Source organism: Bubalus bubalis, chromosome 10 (assembly GCF_019923935.1).
Source record: "Bubalus bubalis isolate 160015118507 breed Murrah chromosome 10, NDDB_SH_1, whole genome shotgun sequence".
Taxonomy (NCBI): Eukaryota; Metazoa; Chordata; class Mammalia; order Artiodactyla; family Bovidae; genus Bubalus; species Bubalus bubalis.
The window spans coordinates 47,437,698-47,459,766 of NC_059166.1; the positions used below are offsets into that span (position 1 = coordinate 47,437,698).

General features: G+C 34.9%; 1 protein-coding gene across 5 annotated transcripts in view; it reads right to left on the reverse strand.

The window, feature by feature from the left end:
• EPHA7 (EPH receptor A7) overlaps positions 1 to 22,069 on the reverse strand; it is a 201,258-nt gene that overhangs the window by 127,019 nt on the left and 52,170 nt on the right. For all 5 annotated transcript variants that reach the window (XM_044924305.2, XM_006074225.4, XM_006074227.4 and 2 more), the window contains exons 4-5: positions 6,454 to 6,609; positions 5,267 to 5,602 (exon numbers count right to left, since the gene is read on the reverse strand). In XM_044924305.2, the coding sequence (XP_044780240.1) occupies positions 5,267 to 5,602; positions 6,454 to 6,609 (492 nt within the window). The remainder of the gene's footprint in view (positions 1 to 5,266; positions 5,603 to 6,453; positions 6,610 to 22,069) is intronic.

Here is a 22,069-nt window from a genome sequence, read left to right on the forward strand (position 1 = left end):
CTAGATGGTAAAGACCCAAACATAACATAATTATTGACCTGAAGAATAATTGCTAAGTCTCTTACATCTCTTGGTGGGAAACCACATATTATAATTTTATGTTTTCTAACAAAGCTAAAAATTATCTGATTATCTAAGGGATGCCACAGTGAATCAAGGTATTACAGACAGAGACAGTAATTTTAAGGTGAGCTGTTTTTACTAACTTTTCTGCAGCCCATTTTGGTGTGTTAATGCAGTTTATCTGTGTGAGGAAGGTAGTAGCGATTATTCTGTTTTCATGGGACAAGTCCTCCTGACAGCTCAGAAAATGAATTACTCATCCTCTTTCTGGCAAAACCATATTCATTCTAAAGTCCTAGATTGATTGGCATCTTTTCTGTGAAGACTCCCTTTCTTTCCACAGAAGAAAATGATTCCTTCTTTGAGGTTCTAGATGTTGTTCCTAATCTTGTTCTACAGCATGTATCACATTATACTCAGGTACCCTCTGGTTAGTTGTATAAGTTAATACACATTGGCTACAGTAATGGCTCCTCATAAGGCCAGGACCATTCTTTGCTCTCTTCTTCTCAGGATCCCACACAGTGCTAGACATAAATTGACCTATATTGACAATACTACTCAGAACAGTTGTCTGAATTAATGTTCTGAAAAGTAGCAATTAAACAGTTACCTCTTCAGAACACTTATGCAATTATCAAGACCATATCTGTTCCAGAGAGTCTTCCACTGTAAGGAAGAATGAGGATCATAACGTCATAAATCAAATGCATGGGCTTTCCGCCTTACACACACACACACATACACACACACTCACACACACACACACACATCTCCAATGTACAAGTTTGATCTGTGTGACTTCACCCTAATAGATCAATATCCTCTGAACAAAACAACAACAAAAAAGAATACATTTTAGCCAGCTTGTGTAGGTCATATGTTCCTGATAAGCAAACACAAAAACTCTAAATATAAATATCATACATCATGCTTCTCTGAACTTCCTGATGTTCAAGCTGGTTTTAGAAAAGGCAGAGAACCAGAGATCAAATTGCCAACATCTGCTGGATCATGGAAAAAGCAAGAGAGTTCCAGAAAAACATCTATTTCTGCTTTATTGACTATGCCAAAGCCTTTGACTGTGTAGATCACAATAAACTGTGGAAAATTCTGAAAGAGATGGAAATACCAGACCACTTGATCTGCCTCTTGAGAAATTTGTATGCAGGTCAGGAAGCAACAGTTAGAGCTGGACATGGAACAACAGACTGGTTCCAAATAGGAAAAGGAGTTTGTCAAGGCTGTATATTGTCACCCTGTTTATTTAACTTATATGCAGAGTACATCATGAGAAACACTGGACTGGAAGAAACACAAGCTGGAATCAAGATTGCCGGGAGAAATATCAATAACCTCAGATATGCAGATGGCACCACCCTTATGGCAGAAAGTGAAGAGGGACTAAAAAGCCTCTTGATGAAAGTGAAAGTGGAGAGTGAAAAAGTTGGCTTAAAGCTCAACATTCAGAAAACGAAGATCATGGCATCCGGTCCCACCATTTCATGGGAAATAGATGGGGAAACAGTGGAAACAGTGTCAGACTGTATTTTTCTGGGCTCCAAAATCACTGCTGATGGTGATCACAGCCATGAAATTAAAAGACGCTTACTCCTTGGAAGGAAAGTTATGACCAACCTAGATAGCATATTCAAAAGCAGAGACATTACTTTGCCAACAAAGGTTCGTCTAGTCGAGGCTATGGTTTTTCCTGTGGTTATGTATGGATGTGAGAATTTGACTGTGAAGAAGGCTGAGCACTGAAGAATTGATGCTTTTGAACTCTGGTGTTGGAGAAGACTCTTGAGAGTCCCTTGGACTGCAAGGAGATCCAACCAGTCCATTCTAAAGGAGATCAGCCCTGGGATTTCTTTGGAAGGAATGATGCTAAAGCTGAAACTCCAGTCCTTTGGCCACCTCATGCGAAGAGTTGACTCATTGGAAAAGACCCTGATGCTTGGAGGGATTGGGGGCAAGAGGAGAAGGGGACGACTGAGGATGAGATGGCTGGATGGCATCACTGACTCGATGGACATGAGTCTGAGTGAACTCCAGGAGTTGGTGATGGACAGGGAGGCCTGGCATGCTGCAATTCATGAGGTCACAAAAAGTCGGACACGACTGAGCGACTGATCTGATCTGATCTGAACTGATACATGTCTCATCTTAAAGTTAATTATTTTTTTAAATAAGAATCTGTCTTAAGATAACCTGTGACTGAACAAAATTAATTTCTCCCTCCTGCCATGCTATAACACACAATTGCCAATTCTGGGCCTCGATTATATGCCCCACCTCAGACACATAACAGCAGATAACGATTATAGTGTGCTTTGCCTTGGCAGGTCCACAAAGTATTGCATAAAAGAGGATTAATCAGCAATCATTATGCTCCTCACTGAAATAACACTTTTATGACAATAAAGAGTTTAAAATTTTCTCCAATATCTCATTAACAGGATAATACAGGAACACACATGCCATTTTATCTCCATTTTACTCATGTAGAACCCCTGTGGTCCACCCAAAAGTATTTACCTCGTAAGTGGCAACAGGGGCTAGTATACAGGTCCTTAAAGACCTTTAACCCTACTACTATCCTGAGGAAAGGACAAGGGGTCTTCAATGCACTTCCATTTCCACAAATGCTGCTATGGAGGGTCCTGAGCTTCAGACTTTAAATTTAATAGAAAAAGAACTACAAAGTATACACACAATCTTTCAAACACTGACTGATGATTTTCCATTCTTACTCTCTCATCTTGCCCAAACACATGCAGATTCTTTTTGTCCCAGTGGGTTGCTGATGAGGATAATAAGTGACCAGGGACCCTTAAATTCATTATTGAAGTGACTGCAGCATAAACTAGGTGGGAGGTAATGCAGTTTGGTTAATGTAGAATGAGAATTTTAAGGATCATTGTAGGTTTCCACGGATGATCATAAATACGGGCAAAGTTTCAAATCATTCTCCTCTTAGAAAAAGGAAAAATATTGATGATGTGGGGAGGAGGGAGTGGGTATCAATTTAACTGAACAATAATCACTAACGTATTTTATATTTTATGCTAAAAATACATAATAACTTTAAAAATTACCACAGCTTGCTGCCTTATTAATGTACTTCTTTTTGAAAGCAGAAAAAGCTAAAAGTATATATTCATGGGTTTTTAGCATTTGAGATGTATGTAGTTGGGACTAGGCAATTGTGAATTAATATTTTAACATAAAAGTACAAACCTAGTTTTTTTTTAAAACTGTATTGTATTTACTCTTTTTAAAATGTTAATAGCTTTTTTGAGATATAATTTTCATTCCATAAAATTTATGCATTTTAAGTACACAATTCAACATTTTTAAGTATATTTACAGAGCTGTATAACCACAGCAATCTAATTTTTATACATTTAAATTACTCTCCAAAGCAAACAAACCTAGTTTACTCTTAACCAGGGTAAACACGGGATAAAGCCATTTTACTTAACTACTATAAGGTAGTTGATTCAGGAATTTATGAAAAATCTACGACCTATTTAGGCTGTGAATTGTTAGCTTGAAAAGTTAAATAATAGTCATTTAAAGAGCAAGAAAACAGATTCCCAAAGTGGTCTATCTGACAAACTCAACTTGTGGTATCAGTTCACTATCTTTAGGTTGAATTCAAAAATAAATAAAAACATCCTTTCTTATACTTGTTATCAGCAGGAATAGAGCAGTTTTTCTAGCTCAGCAGACCTAAGAGTTTTTATTAATGATTCCAAAGATAGCTTTAGGGTCACAAACAAGAACCCAAAATGTTTCAGAACCACTTACTGTAATGTTATGATGACAAATTTCAATATAAAGCAACACAAGTAAAAATACCTAGCGACAACAGCTTTTTAAAAGAATGGTAAATGAAGTGAGGGTAAATAAAATGAGGCAATACAAGTATTAGTTAAATCAGTTACTTCTTTTGTCCAATTTTTGAAGATTTAAAAGTTTCTATACTGTTTTACCTCCAGATGTCAGCTTTTACATTAAGAAATCTGATTTGCAATAGCCTTTTAAACAAACATCAAAATGAAGCCTTTAAAATAGGAACTCATTAATCTGTCCAAAATGGTAAGCATAAGACTTATGCATAGGTTTCATTGTACAGATATGATTTAAATAGACAACATTTTATTAAAATTGGTATAGATATGAAGAATAGATTAGTCTATGTCCAGGAATTTGTGATAATAATGTCTTTTGACAGCTAGTCAAAGAGTAAGAATATCTTGTTATAACCTTATTATGATGCTTACACAACTCAGTACTCTGGTACAGGTCTAATTTTATTAATGACAATGACATAGCACTTGGCTACATTGACTGCATAGCATCATCTTTCAGCAGCAAGAATTTTCAAAAGTTTGAAAAAGCCCTTAATTTCTGGAACTTCCCTCAGTCATAAGATTTTTCTGAAGGTTTAGAAAGTCCCCAGTTTCTGAAGCTACCTTCCCAATTTATATTTTCTAAAACCAACTTAAACACAGCAAAGAATGACCAAGTAGGGCATCTTAAATGCCAGTAAGAAGACAAGCCAAAACTGCTTTTAGGCTAAGCTACCAGTTCACAACCATCATATTTATTATATTTCTTCATTCCTTTATTTTTAAATCTTCAGGAGATCTCCTAAATACTTTTTCCAATATTATAGACATTAACATGACATGATCACAAATCTAGGGAGGAATATAAATTCCTTCAAGCAATTTTTAAGGCAGATTTGCCATCTATTACAGATATCATATTTTATGTGGTTGTCACTATTTGAGACATTGAAGCCAACTCCTTCATTATTCCTAGTTATGTAAATTTTGATCACGAGCACTTAACACATAGCACACCAAAAGGTAAAAATCCAAGAAATATCCCACATCTTATTTTGTCCATTTTCCCTGTTCTCCCCTTAAGCTTAACAGAATTGCTTCTCTTAGAGCAACTTTAACTGGTTTACAATTTATCCCCTTTTATTTCTCCTGCCAGATCTCTGCAGGAGATGTTAATGAGTCTAGTAATGATTTAACAGACAACAGAAGAAATAACAAAGAACAGCTAACGGTGTGAATACTCAACAAGCTGGAGTAATCAAGTTCTGTACGGCTGAGTTAAGGAAATATTCAAGCGCGAGATTTCACTTACTTTTCACTCAGTGAAGACAAACAGGAAAACATACCTGCTTGACCTGTGGTGACACTGACAGCCGCAAAGAGCCTCTGGGATCGACTTAAGTCAGAAACTCCATTTACAGCTTCAACTTCAAAAGTATAATTAGCGTGGGCCAGCAGGTCCATGACAGTGACATAGTTATCCTCCAATCCAGTCTGCTGGGGCATGTAGCCAATGTTACTCCCACAGGGAACGCATTCGCCCTGCTCCCAGCTGCATCGCTTACACAGTATTCTATAGGTCACATCATTTCTTCCCCCATTGTCTGCAGGGGGACTCCATTCCAAGCTCACTGTGGTTTGGTTGATATTGAAAATGAGGTTCTGTGGTGCAGATGGAGGCCCTTTGGAAACCAAAAATAAATAAATGAACAAATAAAAATAGCCAAAAACAAACAAACAAACAAATGAAAGGATCCATGAGGGGCATTTAAGCTAGTGGCTCGATTACCACACAGAAAACTGGTTGAAATGCTTTCTTTCACATAAACATTTCATTACCTTTCCTAGAGAAACCTTATAAAAGCCTTCCTGAATTCACTTCGCAAGAGGCTTTATTTATTTTCCATTTAATATGTCAAAATGAAAACAGGATAACGACTGTCTTTGTAGTTTTGCCACGGTCTTTAGCTATTTTTCTTCTGAGCAATTAAAAAAGAATAGTTAATGCACCTAAAAAAACAGTTGTGCAGTTGTTTAAAATTAGTTTTCCTTTTAACAATATGAGAGAGAATACATCTATTCATTCTTAATGTGCTCAAGAATGATTTATAGTAATGTCTGGAATTGGCTTTGGATTTGAGTCTCTCAAACATTCATTCATTGAAGCATCAAGATGTGAGATTTGCTCTATTTAGTGGTAGAATTTTAATTCAGAAACCATTACTTTTTAATTACATTTAAAGCCATGCAAGACACAAATAACTTTTACATTTTATTTGTTATTCCTATTGGATACATGTGTAAAATATGATTAAAATGCAAGAGCTGGGAGACATGAAAACTACACTGTTGATGATGTAAGGTGTATCTATTTTATATTATTGTTTAGCCTTCTTGGTTTATGGAAAGTTTTTAAGTATTTAATAATAATTAAGAATGTATTCAGAAATTTCAGGCTTATCTCAATGATGTCACAATTCTACAAACAAATGGAAGGGATCTGAAAGTCTTTATTTTACAATTATGAACTTACTTGTGCATGCCACATACGGTGGGTCAGATGGAGCCCTGTAGTACCCATCCTCACAGTCACACCTTGAGGAGCCTTCTTTATCAGAAAAGCTGTGAGTTGGACAACGAGAGCACTGAAGATCTTGAGAGGAAGATTTGTAGAACCCACGGCCACAGGCTGAGAATGCAAAAGTAAAAATAGAAACATGAGAACAAGCAGACCCTTTCTGAATTTTAGTAATTTTTAGCAAACAATAAAATATGAAATCTGATTTCCAAATGTGCTATCATCAGACTCAATAGAAACCTGGATTCTAATAAGAAATTTCTAACATTCTTTTTATATCTGTAGCCATGTTTCCTGACAACTAGCACTAACTATAAGCTGTAAGTCTCTAATTAAACAGAAAAAAAAAAAAAAAAAGGGAAGAACATGCCGTTTATGGTATAAGTCTATAATTCTATTTAGTGTATATCAGTAAACCTATTTTACAATACTACATTTTAAAATAAAATAATAAAATCCAAATGATACAGCAAACTTGGACCTGTAGTTGGCATCAGTCCAAAATCTAGAGCCCAAAACTAAACACAAACATAATTTATTTAGACAAAATCTCAGCATGGTTAATTCAGGGGAACTTTGATTTCAGTAATAATTAACTTGCTTGTTGATTTGCATTAACACACTTCAAAGTTCTGTTTTCTTAATCTAATACAGCTGTAAATTAAGTCTTTATGTGTGAATATGGTTCTTAGTGAAAAATATTAAAATCATTTTATGACCTGACTAGAAATAACAGTGAGGCAAAGATTTTTATCTTAAAATAATAGAAATGTATTCCCCCTACCAATTTTCAGAAAACTTCAAGATATAATTTCAACCAATTTAAGTTATAAGGCAGTCTGTTTTCCACTAAGCAAACTTCCCTGTTACTAAAAATAATGAAATCCTATGGATAGGAGAAACCTATTCTATCAGAAATAAGGAGAAAGCCATTAACTACAAACAGGTGATGACTCTTTCTCCTCTACTGGGCAAGTTAGGATAGTCATGGTAACACAGCTCAGCAATGAACAGACAGGCACCCAAGACACCTACCACCTTCCAGTGAGTTTCCCTTACTCACTTAGACTACATGTTGTAAAATCAGGTAACCTGGAAGCATTTCCTATCCCCAGACATTTTACATATTTATCTTCAATTAAAATTTAGCAAATTCAATTTTCATTATTTCAACATTTTTAAATTAATTGATGGTACCATACATTGAATATATTAAAGAGATTCAATTTGCCCTCCATATTTATCAAATGAATATCTCTTTAAGTTTCAGTGACCTTCAAATTTAATGGAAATTAATAAATCATATCTATAAAGAAAAATTACTGAATATTTAACATGAATTCAATTATAACTTGTATGTATTAGATTCAAGTTTATTTAATATTCTCAACTTGGGCATTATTCAGCAGCATAATCACATTTTCACTCATGGGTGGGAAAAACAATCCTATCTTATTAAGAAAATCCTATCTTAGTCTCCAGAAAAAAAAAGTTAAATCATTCTATACTTTTGCTCACATGCTGAATATTTAATACATAATTTGGTGTAATTAAGAGATCCAAATTATCTTTTAAGCTTAAAGAAAAAACAAGGCTGTTTTATATGAACAAGATAGGTATTTTAGATAACTTAAAAACTTAAAGATAGATTATATTGTGATAGACAAGTTAAAGATTTGTGAACAGAACTATCATCATCTCTATGTAAATATATGATCCACTTTTTCTCTCCGAAGCCAGTCTGCCTTTAGTTGGCCTCCTCAATTCCTATAAGAGAGAAACACTGGCAAACGTATTAGGCCAGTAGATGAATGCATCTTCACATGTTCTTGTAGCAATTACAACAAATCTAAGACACAGAACAGTGAGATCCATTATGAAATAATATCAAAAAACACTTTAAAATGTTTCTAAAGATATGACCTTGCCACATAAAAGAATGGTTAACTGGTAGGATAAAGGATTTAGCATGGATTTCCCAGGCTGGGAACTCCTGTAAGTATGCACTGTATCTTGCTCCATGTATTATCTGTAATTCAGTGATCAGATAGAACATCCATAATATAGAGACTGCAATGCTTTATTCACAACCTGCAGCTTGATAACACAAAGTACCAGAGAATTAAAAAAGAAAAAAAGATAAAGACAGAGAGAAGAGGTGTATGCTGACAGTCTTTGATGATATTATGTGTATTTATTTACTTTTTACAGGGATAGGAACTTAGGGAACAAGGAAATGGACACAATGGCAACATGATTTAATATCTACTAGGTAAGATCAACATTTAACATCTACTGGGTAAGCTTTTTTCTTTTCTTTTTTTTAAAATTTTGTTTCTATTCCCAGGTCGTGCTAGTGATAAAGAACCTGCCTGCCAATGTGGGAGACTTGAAAGCCTCTGGTCAGGAAGATCCCCTGGTCAAGGAAATGGCAACCGACTCCAGTATTCTTGCTTGGAGAATCCCATGGACAGAGGAGCCCATAGGGTCACAGAGAGTTGGACACAACTGATGCGACTTAGTATGCAGGTAAGATCAAACAAGATTCTACTAGGTAGCCTGCTATCTATCAATTTTGGAAGCCTTACCTTGTTGTTGTTGTTCAGTCACTAAGTCATGTCTGACCCTTTGCAACCCCATGGCTATAGCCCACTAGGCTCCCCTGTCCATGGAATTCTCCAGGCAAGAATACTGGAGTGGGTAGCCATTCCTTTCTCCAGAGGATCTTCCCAACCCAGGGATCGAACCCGGGTCTCCTGCATTATAGGCATATTCTTTACTGTCTGAGCCACCAGGGAAACCCAAGTCAAACCAGTCAATTCTAAACAAAATCAATCCTGAATATTCATTGGAAGGACTGAAGCATAAGTTCCAATACTTTGGCCAACTGACGCAAACAGCCGACTCATTGGAAAAGACCCTGATGCTTGGAAAGACTGAAGGCAAAAAGAGAAGAGGGCAGCAGAGGATAAGATCATTAGATAGCATCACCAACTCAAGGGACGTGAGTCTGAGCAAACACCAGGAGACAGTGAAGGACAGGGAAAGCTGGCAGGCTGCAGTCCACAGGGTCACAAAGAGTCAGACTTGACTTAGCAACTGAACAACGACAATCAGGTAACACTTCCAGAACTGGTAGGCAGCAAACCACCTAGTGGGATCTCTTGCAATTCTCATCCTTCTGTTGCAAATAAAGGCTTCTAACTAAAGGCTTACTCCCACTTTTCTCACAAATAAGGAGGACCATTTCTTGCTCCACTTCCATGATTTGTAGAATACCTATGGTACCTAATGTAGAGAAATTTAAAACCCTTATCACTCAACTTTCAAATTACATTAAATTCTGTTACCATTTTAGCAGATGGGAAAACAGATTTGAAGCAAAGTTAACATGAGTTCCTCAAATAATTCCATTGTCTAGGTTAAAACTGGATTTAAAACACAGGACTGCTGATACTTAACCATATGCTATTGCTTCAGCCTTGACTGCTGAATGAGCCCAAGTCTGGCATCTATTCAATGTGTCTTGATGCTTTAGCATCCCCCAAGTGAATTTTCAGTGGGTACCTACTGTATTTTAGTATACCCTTTGACTATTTAAAGCTATTACTTTAATTTAGAAAATGGTGAAATAATATCCTAGCTAGCACACCTTACAGAAGAGGTGTATTAAATAGATCTCTTCAATTTCACTATGAATTTTGGCACTGAGGATGCCTGCAAAATGATGGAGTACATGCATGGCCATCATTAAATAGATAATGAGAGAAGCAATCCCAGAAAAACGTGGTCATAAAAGTCTTAACACTTTTTTTTTGAAGTACTATTCTGTTTCAGTTCAGTTAATATTGAAAATAATAAGTTGTAACAAGATGGTTTTCACTCATCCTCTAAGGAAGCCATTAATTTAAATTTATTAAAAATAAGTGTAAAATCTTGGGAGCTGCAGTATGAAGAGGAAAGCCAAGAACACAAGAAGACATAAGCTGTATCTCTTAGGATAGTAGTTTGAGCAATTGGGTGGTAAAAAGTTTTGGAAAGAAGAAACAGATGTTCATAAAAGTAAAATTTTAGATAAGATATCTAGATGAAATAGCTTGAGTAAAATACTCAGGAAGAGAAACTGGGGTGAAGTGATATACCTGAGATTTAACCACTTAAGGAAGACTTAAATGAGCTCTCCAACTGCTCCCAAAAGCCTACATAGAAATAAAGGCAATTTCTCCTTTCTTATAAATGCAGCTTGTTTTCCAAAAAGGTACTAGTAAAAAAGTTTTTCATGATAAATGCCTTCTGAAACCTCAAAGATAAATTTCCTTCATACATAATGGTGAAGTATATAAGAATAACTTTCTAGGAATTGTGATACAGTGGTTTTACAGCTTTTTTCTTATTTTGTTTCAATTCTCAATTTGTTCAACAGCATTTGAACTCAAAGCAGACTAATTAATATAGTGTATGCACTATCGTAAAATTATTTACAGTAAGAAACATACCATTTTAATTTCCTGCCTTTCAATAAGTTTGCTTTTTTAACTGAACATTGTTTTAAGGTAATGTTTCACTGTATTGATGAAGACTAGAAATATGTATAAAATTTGTTTTCAATATTCAATTACTTTTTTAAAAGTAATACTTCACCAATTATTTTAGTTACAGTATTTTTCCATGTCACCACAAATACCTGCCTGGGACTGATTCTTTGCACTGTTTTTTCCCAAGCAGTAATGAATGGGCCTTAGTGAATAAAATAACATAAATTCATTAATCCTAGAGCTAAGAACCATAATCTTGTCAGATTTCATACACTAAGCAAGTTTTTGCTTAGCCAGTTGTTTAAATGGAAAACCACCAAAGAAAATCCAAGAAGTACATGAAACTTCTGTTTACTAGACAGTAACAAGATTATCTACTGCAATATATATATATACTAAATTACATTACAGAATATACTATATTTCAAGATCTGCTTTATTGTTTCCAGTAATGAAGTAATTGTAACATTATACTTAACTTCAATTATTTTTAAATGAGAATATCATCTTATATAACACAACTGGTTCAAATATTATTTGGGATTTAAATTCTTAAAAAAAACACACAAACTTTATAAGTAAATTACTTAAGAGCAATAAAATTCTGAACACAAAGATATAAGAGAGTTTATACGAAAGACTTGTATTCTGATTCTTAAACTCTCCTAACAACAGCACACTACATAGTTGTCTTCAATGGATTGCAACTGTTTAAGCAATGGGGTGCCAGGCCTTTGAATATACACTTACATGAGGCAGTTTGTGCAACAATCAGGGCACTGGTATAAACAACTGTTTGTTCTCAATGAACCATCCTAAAGACCATTGTAAAAGCCACAGACAAATTTCCACTCTTTAGGTGGAATTAAGTGAAGTAGAATACTTTTTTTTTTTTTCTGATCAAGGGTGCAGATACTCAGACTTGCGCTGGTACATGACCTACAAGCATAAGTTTGGGGGATATCCTAAATGATTATACTTCTAAGGACATTCTCCCACAAAATGATTATTCTAGAAAATCCACATACTTTTAGATTTCTAGAGCCAAGAATGATTCCCTTGACCTTAATGGGCACATTTTTTTGAAATCTTAAACTCCACCTTTAATTTCAGACATAGCTGACCCCATCCTAAACCTTAAGGCACTGAAAGTCTATGCCTTAGTAGGCTGTCTTCTATGACTGAGCATGAGGTGTACTTTGAAAAGAAACTAGTCTTGGCATTATTAAAAATAACTGAATCATTATTAAGGCTTAGATATTTCTATATTATAAAAACTTTCCAGGTGCTTAGAATCATCATGCTGGAGGTTCTATGTCTTTTCAAAGACTATCAAAGTCTGGAAAGAATGTATGTTAATAAGATATTCCCACCATAAAATTGATGAGGGAAATAAGATTAGATATTGTTGAGAGTATAATAAGTTGAAATTTTAAAATAATTAAAACTTGACATTCATTAATAAGCCAATCAAAAATTAGGCAAAGAATCTGAACAGATATTTCTCTATGGAACATATATAAGTGGTCAATAAACACACAAAGTGATCCTCAAGATTATTAGTCATCAGGGAAAAGGAAATCAAAACTATACTGATAAACCACTTATATCCAATAGGAAGACTATAATCAATAAGACAGCTAAAGGAAGTCTAGTAAGGATATGGAGGAATTAGAACTCCTATATACTGCTATTGGGAATCTAAAACGGTACAGCCACTTTGAAGAAAACTGGCAAGTCCTCAACAGTTTAAACATACTTATCATGTTACTCAACAACTCCACTCCTAGGTATGTACCCAAGAGAAATGAAAACATTACTGACACAAAAACTTGAATATAATTAAATGTTTATAGCAGAATTATTCATCATAGCCCAAAATGTGGAAACAATCCAAATGTGCATCAACTAATAAATGAATACACACAATGGAATACTATTCAGCAATCAAAAGAAGTTAAATTTTGATACATTCCGGTATGACTGAACTTTGAAAACATTATGCCATGTGGAAGAATTCAGTCACATAGATCCAGTCACAGCAGCAATGTGTGTGTGTTCAGTCCTGTCCAACTCTTTGTGACTCCATGGACTGCAACCTGCTAAGCTCTTCTGTCCATGGAATTTTCCAGGCAAGAATACTGGAGTGGGTTGCCGTTTCCTCCTCCAGTGGATCTTCCTGACACAGGGACTGAACCCGCATCTCCTACATCTCCAGGATTGTCAAGTGGATTCTTTACTGCTGAGCCACCTGGGAATCCCAGTCACAAAAGACCGTATACTATGTAATTCTGTTTACATGAAATATCCAGAATAGGCAAGTCTATAGAGACAGAAAGTAGATTAGTGGTTGCTAAAAGCTGGGACATTGAGAGGAATAGAAAGTGACTGTTACTGGGTGCAGGGTTTCTTTCTGGGACAATGACAATGTTCAAAAATTGATTTGTAGCAATGGCTGCACAACTCTGTAATTATACTAGGACTTCCCTGGTGGTCAGAAGGTAAAGGATCCGCCTACAATGTAGGAGACCTGGGTTCCATCCCTGGGTTGGGAAGCTCCCCTGGAGGAGGACATGGCAACCCACTCCAGTATTCTTGCCTGGAGAATCCCATGGACAGAGGAGCCTGGTGGGCTGCCAGGGGTCGCAAAGAGTTGGGCATGCTGAGCGACTAAGCACACCCATAACTATATTAACAACTGTTAACTGCAACGGGTGAGTTGTATGGTATGTACATTTTATCTAGTAAAGTTGTTTTGCATAATAAAATCCATTGATAATGCAATTTTAAACTGAACATTTAAGTAAGCCAACATTAAGAAAAAATACCAAATTTTATTTGTCAAAAATATGTTAGTTTGCCTTTCTAACACATATGTTCTGTATTCATCTATTTTTATACAGCTATATTTGGGTGTAAAATATTAAGCCAAAAATTCAAAAAAATGGAAAATATATAATCAATATATTTTACCCATTTGCTAACTTTAGGGTTTTATAAAAATTTATCTTTTATCTGAAGACTAGCAATTTTATCTGAATAATTTTATAACTTCAATACCTATCAATATGAAGTTATATGTAGGGGGATTATATACAAAGTTAGTTTTGAGTGAATATATGAATAGAATTTAAACATTCTTATTTTTTACCCACATTCACTGTGCCAGACAAGGGCTGGTTTCCTTTTTACTTCCCATCTCCTTCTCCCAAGAGCTAACTGAACACAACTAGACTCAGCTTCCTCAGTTCTTATTCTGTTTCCAGACCTATGATTTTAAGCACAATTAAACTTTTTCTGAAGGAATTATATGTATGTGTCTGTGTGTAAAATATGAGGCTTTGCAGATGTTTCCGGCCACAGTTATACAGCTGCAAAGAGTTTATTAATTATGAACTGTAAGTGGATTGTTCTGTAATTGAAACTTTCTGGTCCTTAATATTATTGTAGAGTCTACATATGTACATAGGGATTCTAATGAATGCTGTTATTTTATTTATTGCAGATGGACATTTAATTTAGGAAAAGCTAGCCTGTTTCCATAGGAGCTTTCAAATATTTGTGTCATATTCATGTCTATGCTTCTCCATGTAAAGAGGAGTGCACAGCTTGCAGAAATAGTACTCCCACTGCTCAAAGTGCTGACCTCATCCGGGATGGACAGATCCAGAATTTGTGTTTTAATCCTATTGACAGTGCCTCAGTGGGAATAATTACAAAAGTCTGTCTGAAAGCCAGACCGCCTGTCATTGACATGCTATGATTTTTCACATTGAGAATGAACAGTGGGCAGGGAGTATAAAAGCAACATGATGTAACAAGTATATTACAGTTTGTGAATCACCATCCATATCACCTCACAACTAACTTGTAAGAATTAAGAAAAGAAATGATGTAGAAAAATAAAGTTTGATATTAAGTGCTCAAGTGCTGAAAATAATTTTGGGGTTTTTTAAAACTAAAAAGAAAAACTAATTTGGGGAAATTATAAATATATATGCTATTTATTTGTGTTATTTGAGTAATTAATGTTTTATTGATTCAATATAGTAAAAAGGAAACATAAAATAAAAACCAGTTAAAGATTTTATTTTAAGATTTAGACTGTAAGAGAAATAAAATTAAACACTATGTAAATAGCTTTTTCCTTTATTAAATTTTCAGTTTGAAATATGCTAGGAATTTTGCTGAAGTCTTGTATTAAAATACTCTCTACTACACCAGAATCTCACCCTAATTCTGACCTCATTACCAAATGATTTTTAAAAAGAGCAAAAAATAATGTCAAGTTAGAATATTAAAAATGTTTTTTCTTAATCCCTATTCTCAAAAGAGAAATGGATTTTAACTTAAAGAACTATGTTCAAATCCACTCCACCATTTACTGGCATGTGATTTAGACAAAGCCATTTCACATTCTCAGCTTCGATGTCCTTGTTTCCTCATTCTTAGTTATTAACAGCTATAGACAATAGTTTTTTTTTTTTTTTTTCCAATTTTCAAAAGGTTGTTTTAACAACACACTAATTGGTTATCTAGCTGTTAAACGCTAGTGCAAGTGTTTTCATTGAAATGCTATCTGTAAAAACACATATATTTCTACCACCATCACCACCCCAAAACCACACGTGCTAAATCACACCCACTTAGTCTTTCAGGGGTGCCTCAGCAAGAGAGTGAAAGACGGGTTCTAGAAGGGCTGTCATGCCTCTGCATGCATCCCAGACAGGCAGCAGCAGGCACTGTGTCAAGGATTTCTGTGCTCAGCCATTCACCTCCAGCTCTCCCTGTGCCATTGCTGCCAAACCCTGTGTGTGCTCCCAGAGACATGCACATTCATTTTGGTTCCTGCCAGTAAGGATCCAGCAGTGGAATTTTTAATTATGTAAATTACTTAATAGTCAACTCCCATAAAAAGAAAGATTGAAAATGAAATCAGATCCTTCTGGATCTCACTCAGTATTGTCCTCAAAGGTCCACTGAGAGATCCACCTACAGATAAAAAGCACAAATTAATTGTGAAGTCTCAGGATTTAGTAACCCCACTGGAAATGAAGTAAAATAATCCTAACCTTAATTCACATCTAAAGCAAAACAGTGTAATTATGGAATTCCCATGGGCGAAAAACACTTAAATTAGGGGAGGCCAGCTACCCAAACATTATATTAGTTATTTGTAGTAACTAAAAAATATATAGCCTATTTATGACACAGTTATTACTGTATTCTACTAAAAGATTTCCTTGAGGGCATGTCATTAAGAACAAGAGGCTGCAATAAGTTCTCAAACAGCAATTGGTGTTAGGAAGATTCAGACAGGGGATACAATTTACTCTAGCATTTATGCCACTGTAAAGCTTATTTTCAAATATTTCTCTTATAGTTATTATGATATCATACTTTTTATAATTTATTTTTATTATTCATTCCTTTTATGCTAAATTACTCCTCACAGTTTTGAAAATAGCAAGAAAAGTCAGGTAATGTAAGTTCTCTATGTGAAACATAATGTAAAGTATATAAGCAAGAATTCCTCTTTTGAAAGATCAATTTTTGTTTTAACACACGAATGCGGGATAAGTCACTTCAGTCATGTCCAACTCCTTGAGACCTTATGGACCATAACCTGCCAGGCATCTCTGTCCATGGGATTCCCCAGGCAAGAATCCTGGATTGGGTTGCCATGCCCTCCTCCAAGGGATCTTCCTGATCCAGGGATGAAACCAGCATTTCTTAAGTCTCCTGCATTGGCAGGCAGGTACTTTATCACTAATGTCACCTGGGAAGCCCTGTTTTAACACAATCATATTAAAAAAAAACATTGCTTAAAAGATAAAGTTAATATTCTGAAAGACAGGCACTGTTAATTTCATCATGTAAGTCTCATTCCAGCAGTCTTGAAAAAGCAATACTACTTGTTCTTTATATAAATTATGAATCTGACTTCCTTCTAACATGTACTAGCTGTGTGACCTTTTTAAATTTGCTTAAGTTCTCTGAACCTAGATTTTCCATATCTAAAACAACAAATCTAATAAGACTACTTCCAAAGATTGTTGTGAATTAAAGTTCAAGATTCATGTGAAGAACTTAGCACAATGTCTGGTAGAGAATAAGCACTCAATAAATAGTAAACTATTATAGTTATTTCACAATGTCAATTTCCATGTGAAGTTTTTTTTTTTTTCCAAAAACAGACTGTTTGTATTTCATGTGAAGTTTTGATCCCACTCTGGTTTCTACCACTGATAAACACTGAGCTACTTCCCCATGACCAGATGTATATGCAAATAAGAAACACGAATTAATTGTTAGGCAAATATAGCCCTAGTATGCATTTATTCTCTAACAAAATAATTATTGTTTGCCTACTCTTTGCATTGTGTTAGGTAATGGACAAAAGTTATATATGCTAAAAGACAAATATGATGATCTCTCAATACAATATTCCTTTTTGAACTAGCATCAAATGGCATGAATAATTATGTTAATTATGTGTTTAAGCTAATTACATTTCTGATTTTTCATAGGAAATTACCTATGTAAATTATAAATATTGTACCTTAATTTTTATCTTTGACAATGTACTTAATTATCTTCTATTTCCATGCTGAACACAGACTCAAAAGTCACCTTTCCTGCCAGAGCTGTAGCATTTCATCAATGTGAAGGGAAAAAACTACTCAGTGTATGTAGACATGCAGGAAATGTGTGTAAGTACATATTATTGACCAATTATATTTAAACTGGAGAGCTATTTGTGGCAGTTATTGGCTTTTTTTTCAATGAGGCTAATAGTGATCTGGCAATATAAGAATACTCTGTAAGGACAGGTTATTTCACGTTAAAAAAACTTTAGGTGGACAAGAAATATGTATATACATACAAATGTTTGTGATTAATTATATTTAACAAAATGAACATTTTTACTTAAATTCAAAGAATTAAAATTAGATTATTTTGTGAGCAATTCATCAATAATTGATCTTTCTTCTACAATCTATTTAAAACTACAAATATGTAGAAACAGTTTGCAAGATCCATAGACAAAATGAAAAGAATTAATTTCATCTTGACTTCTAAAAATAAAGAACAGACCTTCCATTTCAAGCAGCCTAAGATATGGGCTTTTAACCATCAGTTTTCTGCAATAATTTAAATCATGATTAAAACAAAATCATCAGTTAAGGCAATCTTTCTAGCTATTTCACAGAGACTCTTTTTTTTCTTATTTAGTAAGTTATAAAATGTGGATCGATACTAAGTCTTGTGAAACAAATTACCCTAAAGCAGTTTAAGGCAATTTAAACATGTGGGGAAATAAATAATTTCTATTATGTCAGTGGAAAATTTTCTGAAGATCATAAAGAAATCAGTTAACCCTGAAGCAGGACATTTTAAAAAGATGCATCAGGACAATGAGGAGATTCAGTCAATTCTTAATTCTCAGAAATAAAATAATAGCAGAATAAGTCCTTACAACAAATAATGTTGAGCTCAATCCTTTTCTCAAAAAGGAGCTAGCTATACATACACACAAAAAGCAAATAGACACATACATATACATATATATGAGATACACAGAATTGTCAGTTAAACAGAATGGTTAGAGAGAAACAAAACAGTAAGAATTCTCTAACTGGATCCCCTTAAAACTTCTTAATAATAGAAAACTAGTTGCTAATTTTTATATCCACACCAAGCAAATAATCTAACGTAGTTCTCTAGTGTCCTATCTACTTTGCATCCACAGTATTTTGCAAAAAGATAATGTTGGTACTACTAGAACATTACTTAATGTTTCTTAATAAAGTCTTTAGAAAAAGCTGTGTTAGATGTGTAAAAATACATTCTAACTACTTCAGTTCCTTTTTGAAGAATAAGTAACTCATCTTTTATGCATCAATTAAAAGCTTTACTTCCTCTGTATTTCCTGACCTCCTAAAGCTATGTAGGAGGCAGTACAAACTGGTCACAATTGTGGTATTAACACTGCCATAATTATTTCTTTCTGTGTGTCTCCTCCAGCCCACTGTGAGCATCTCAAGGACAGAGATTATATTATCCATGGATCCCAAAACCACAGCACATTGCCTAGCACATAGCAGGAGGTTAACCTACATTCATTGAAAGAAACAATCTTTATTCATCCTACAGCAGTATGCATCTGGTAATAGTCATCCCACTTACCAAAGGTTAATTTACTGACACCAGTTAGTAAATTTTTCATAGCAATCAGACCACTGGAAATGACATGATACATTCTTAGTTGAATGTGGTACAGTCTTGACTATATCAGTTAAAGGAGACATTTCATGGACTTGCACTCCTAAGTTCCCTATTATACTGTACAGGGAAACAATTGTACATGTTTAGATTAATGCAGTAGATGATTTCTAAAATGATTCTATGAGCATCTTTAACATAGTAATATGAGTAAATGTATGAATTAGGTGCAACATATTTATTTATTTTTTATTTTTTGGTGGCTCTGGGTCTTCATTGCTGCTTGCAGGCTTTCTCTAGCTGCCGTGAGCAGGAGCTACTCCTCATTGCAATGCACATACTTATTGTGGCGGCTTATCTTGTGGTGGAGCAAAGGCTCTAGGTGCACGGCTTTAGTAGCTGCAGCACACAGGTTCACTAGTTGTGGCTCACAGGCCGGAAAATGTTCAGGTTTCAGGAGCTGTGGCGCACTGGCTTAGTTACCCACGGCATGTGGAATCTTCCTGGACCAGGGACTGAACCCAAGTACCCTGCACTGGCAGGAAGATTCTTATCACACTGTACCACCAAGGAAGTCCAAGATATAATATATTTCATAAGAGTATAATCAAAAGCATTTTCTTTGAATATGGGAGAGGGAAAGTCCAAGGAAGAGAAACTACTAAGTACTAAATTATAAATCATGACAAAACTTTCAATGTAGGGCAATTTTCCAAGACCAAACTCTAAAGAAAATAGTCCCTTTCATATTCTTAAAGAATAACACTTTTCTTTAAATATATGATCTATTCAAACGCAAAACCAAGAATATTCTCATTTTAGATAATCTAGAATTGCCATGTTCTAAAGAGTACACAAATGCGTTCACTTCTGCAAGTAACTTTGAATTAGACAGGCCATCTTTAAAATAAATTCTTGTAATTAACGTTTTTATTGGAAAACAAGAAATACCACTGATGCCTTACATTATGAAAAATGATTTCAATTTATTTCCAACTGGCTCTTTTAAATTTAAAAAACAATTACTGTAGAGTAAACAAAAAGCTAATTTAAATACAATGGGATATTATATTTTTTGTTTTATTATGAGTGCAAACACATATATACATTCAGCTAACCTTCTATACATTTGTGTTATTCCATTTAATTTCATATATCTCAGATTAATTGTTTTGCTTATGACCTATGAGAAGAGTGGCATGATAAAACTAAGGGTTAAAGCCTATTTACATGTACATATAATATCTCACTTTTTTCAAGTCTAAACTTAATCCTAACAGAAAAACTGGATAAAATCATAAAGTACCTTAACATTAAAGTGATTTCAGGGAATGTAATGTCAATACTACAAAGGATCAAACAACATATATATGCCTGCACATGTCAACCTGAAATAACTGAGAACTTTAGAAGTGAAATACTGTTTTCTCATAGAAAAGGATAATATTGTAAATGAAATATCTGTGGAAAGTTCTTACAAAGAAAAGAATAAAAAAGAATATAATGATTGATTCTATTGCTATACTAATGGCACTATAATATTACATGCATGCGTGTGCTCAGGGTGTTCAAGTCCTTGTGACCCCATGGACTGCAGTTCACCAGGCTCCTCTGTCCATGGGACTTGTCAGGCAAGAATACTGGAGCGGGATGCCATACTGCTCCAGGGGATCTTCCCAACCCAGGAATCAAATCTCCATCTCTTGCATTTCCTGCATTGGCAGATGGATTTTTTCACCACTGTGTCACCTGGGAAGCCTATATATAATATTATATACTGAGAGCTAATAATACATTAAATCTTCTTAATTAATTAGAATCAAATCATCTCAAAACCTACATATAGGTGTGGAAATATCAATCTATACTAATCTTAATTCAGATAATAAGGAAGGAAAAAAATCAGTTCAAAGATTATATCCAAGTCAAATGGTAAAGAACATACAAAATAAAAGCAGGTGACAGACTGTGAAAATATACTGTCAGAGATGGAAACCAGGTGGACTAGGTCAGACAATATTTTTAGAATAATTGTTTTCAATATTTAAGTTGAATTATCTTTTGAGTAAGTGTTTAACAAAAGGCTGATAAGAATAGTAGTTGTATGTATGTTTAAATTAAAATATCTAAAAGCTAAGGTGTGACTGACTCAGTCCTATGTAATTTAGGGATAATTAAAGGTATGACTTTAATTGCAGGTGGTTAAGAATCAGCCTGCAATGAGGGAGACATGGGTTCGATCCCTCTGTTGGGAATATCCCCAGAGAAGGGCATGGCAACCCACTGCAGTATTCTTGCCTGGAGAATCCCCAAGAACAGAGGAGCCTGGCAGGCTACAGTCCATGGGGTCCCACAGAGTCAGACACAACTGAAGTGGCTAAGCAACAGAAGCAGCAGCAGCAAAGTTATGACTTAAACACCTTTGTGAGTAGATGTATGCCAATGGGAAAATGATGGCTACAATTTTTCATGTGTTTCTATTTCCTGTCACTGTAATTAACATACAACCTATGACATGAATAGGGGACTTCCCTGGTGTCTCAGTGATAAGGAATCCTCTTGCCAATGCAGGAACAGGGGTTCCATCCCTGGAAGATCCCATGGTGAAGAAAATGCCAACCGACTCCAGTATTCTTACCCAGGAAATCCCATGGACAGAGGAGCCTGGCAGGCTACAGCCCATGTCATAAAAGAGTCAGATATGATTTAGTGACTAAATAAAAACAATATGACATGACTGGATCAAAGGTGATCCTTGCCAAATGTAAACAATTACAAAAGAAGAGAGTCCAAACCCAGTAAGGAATAAT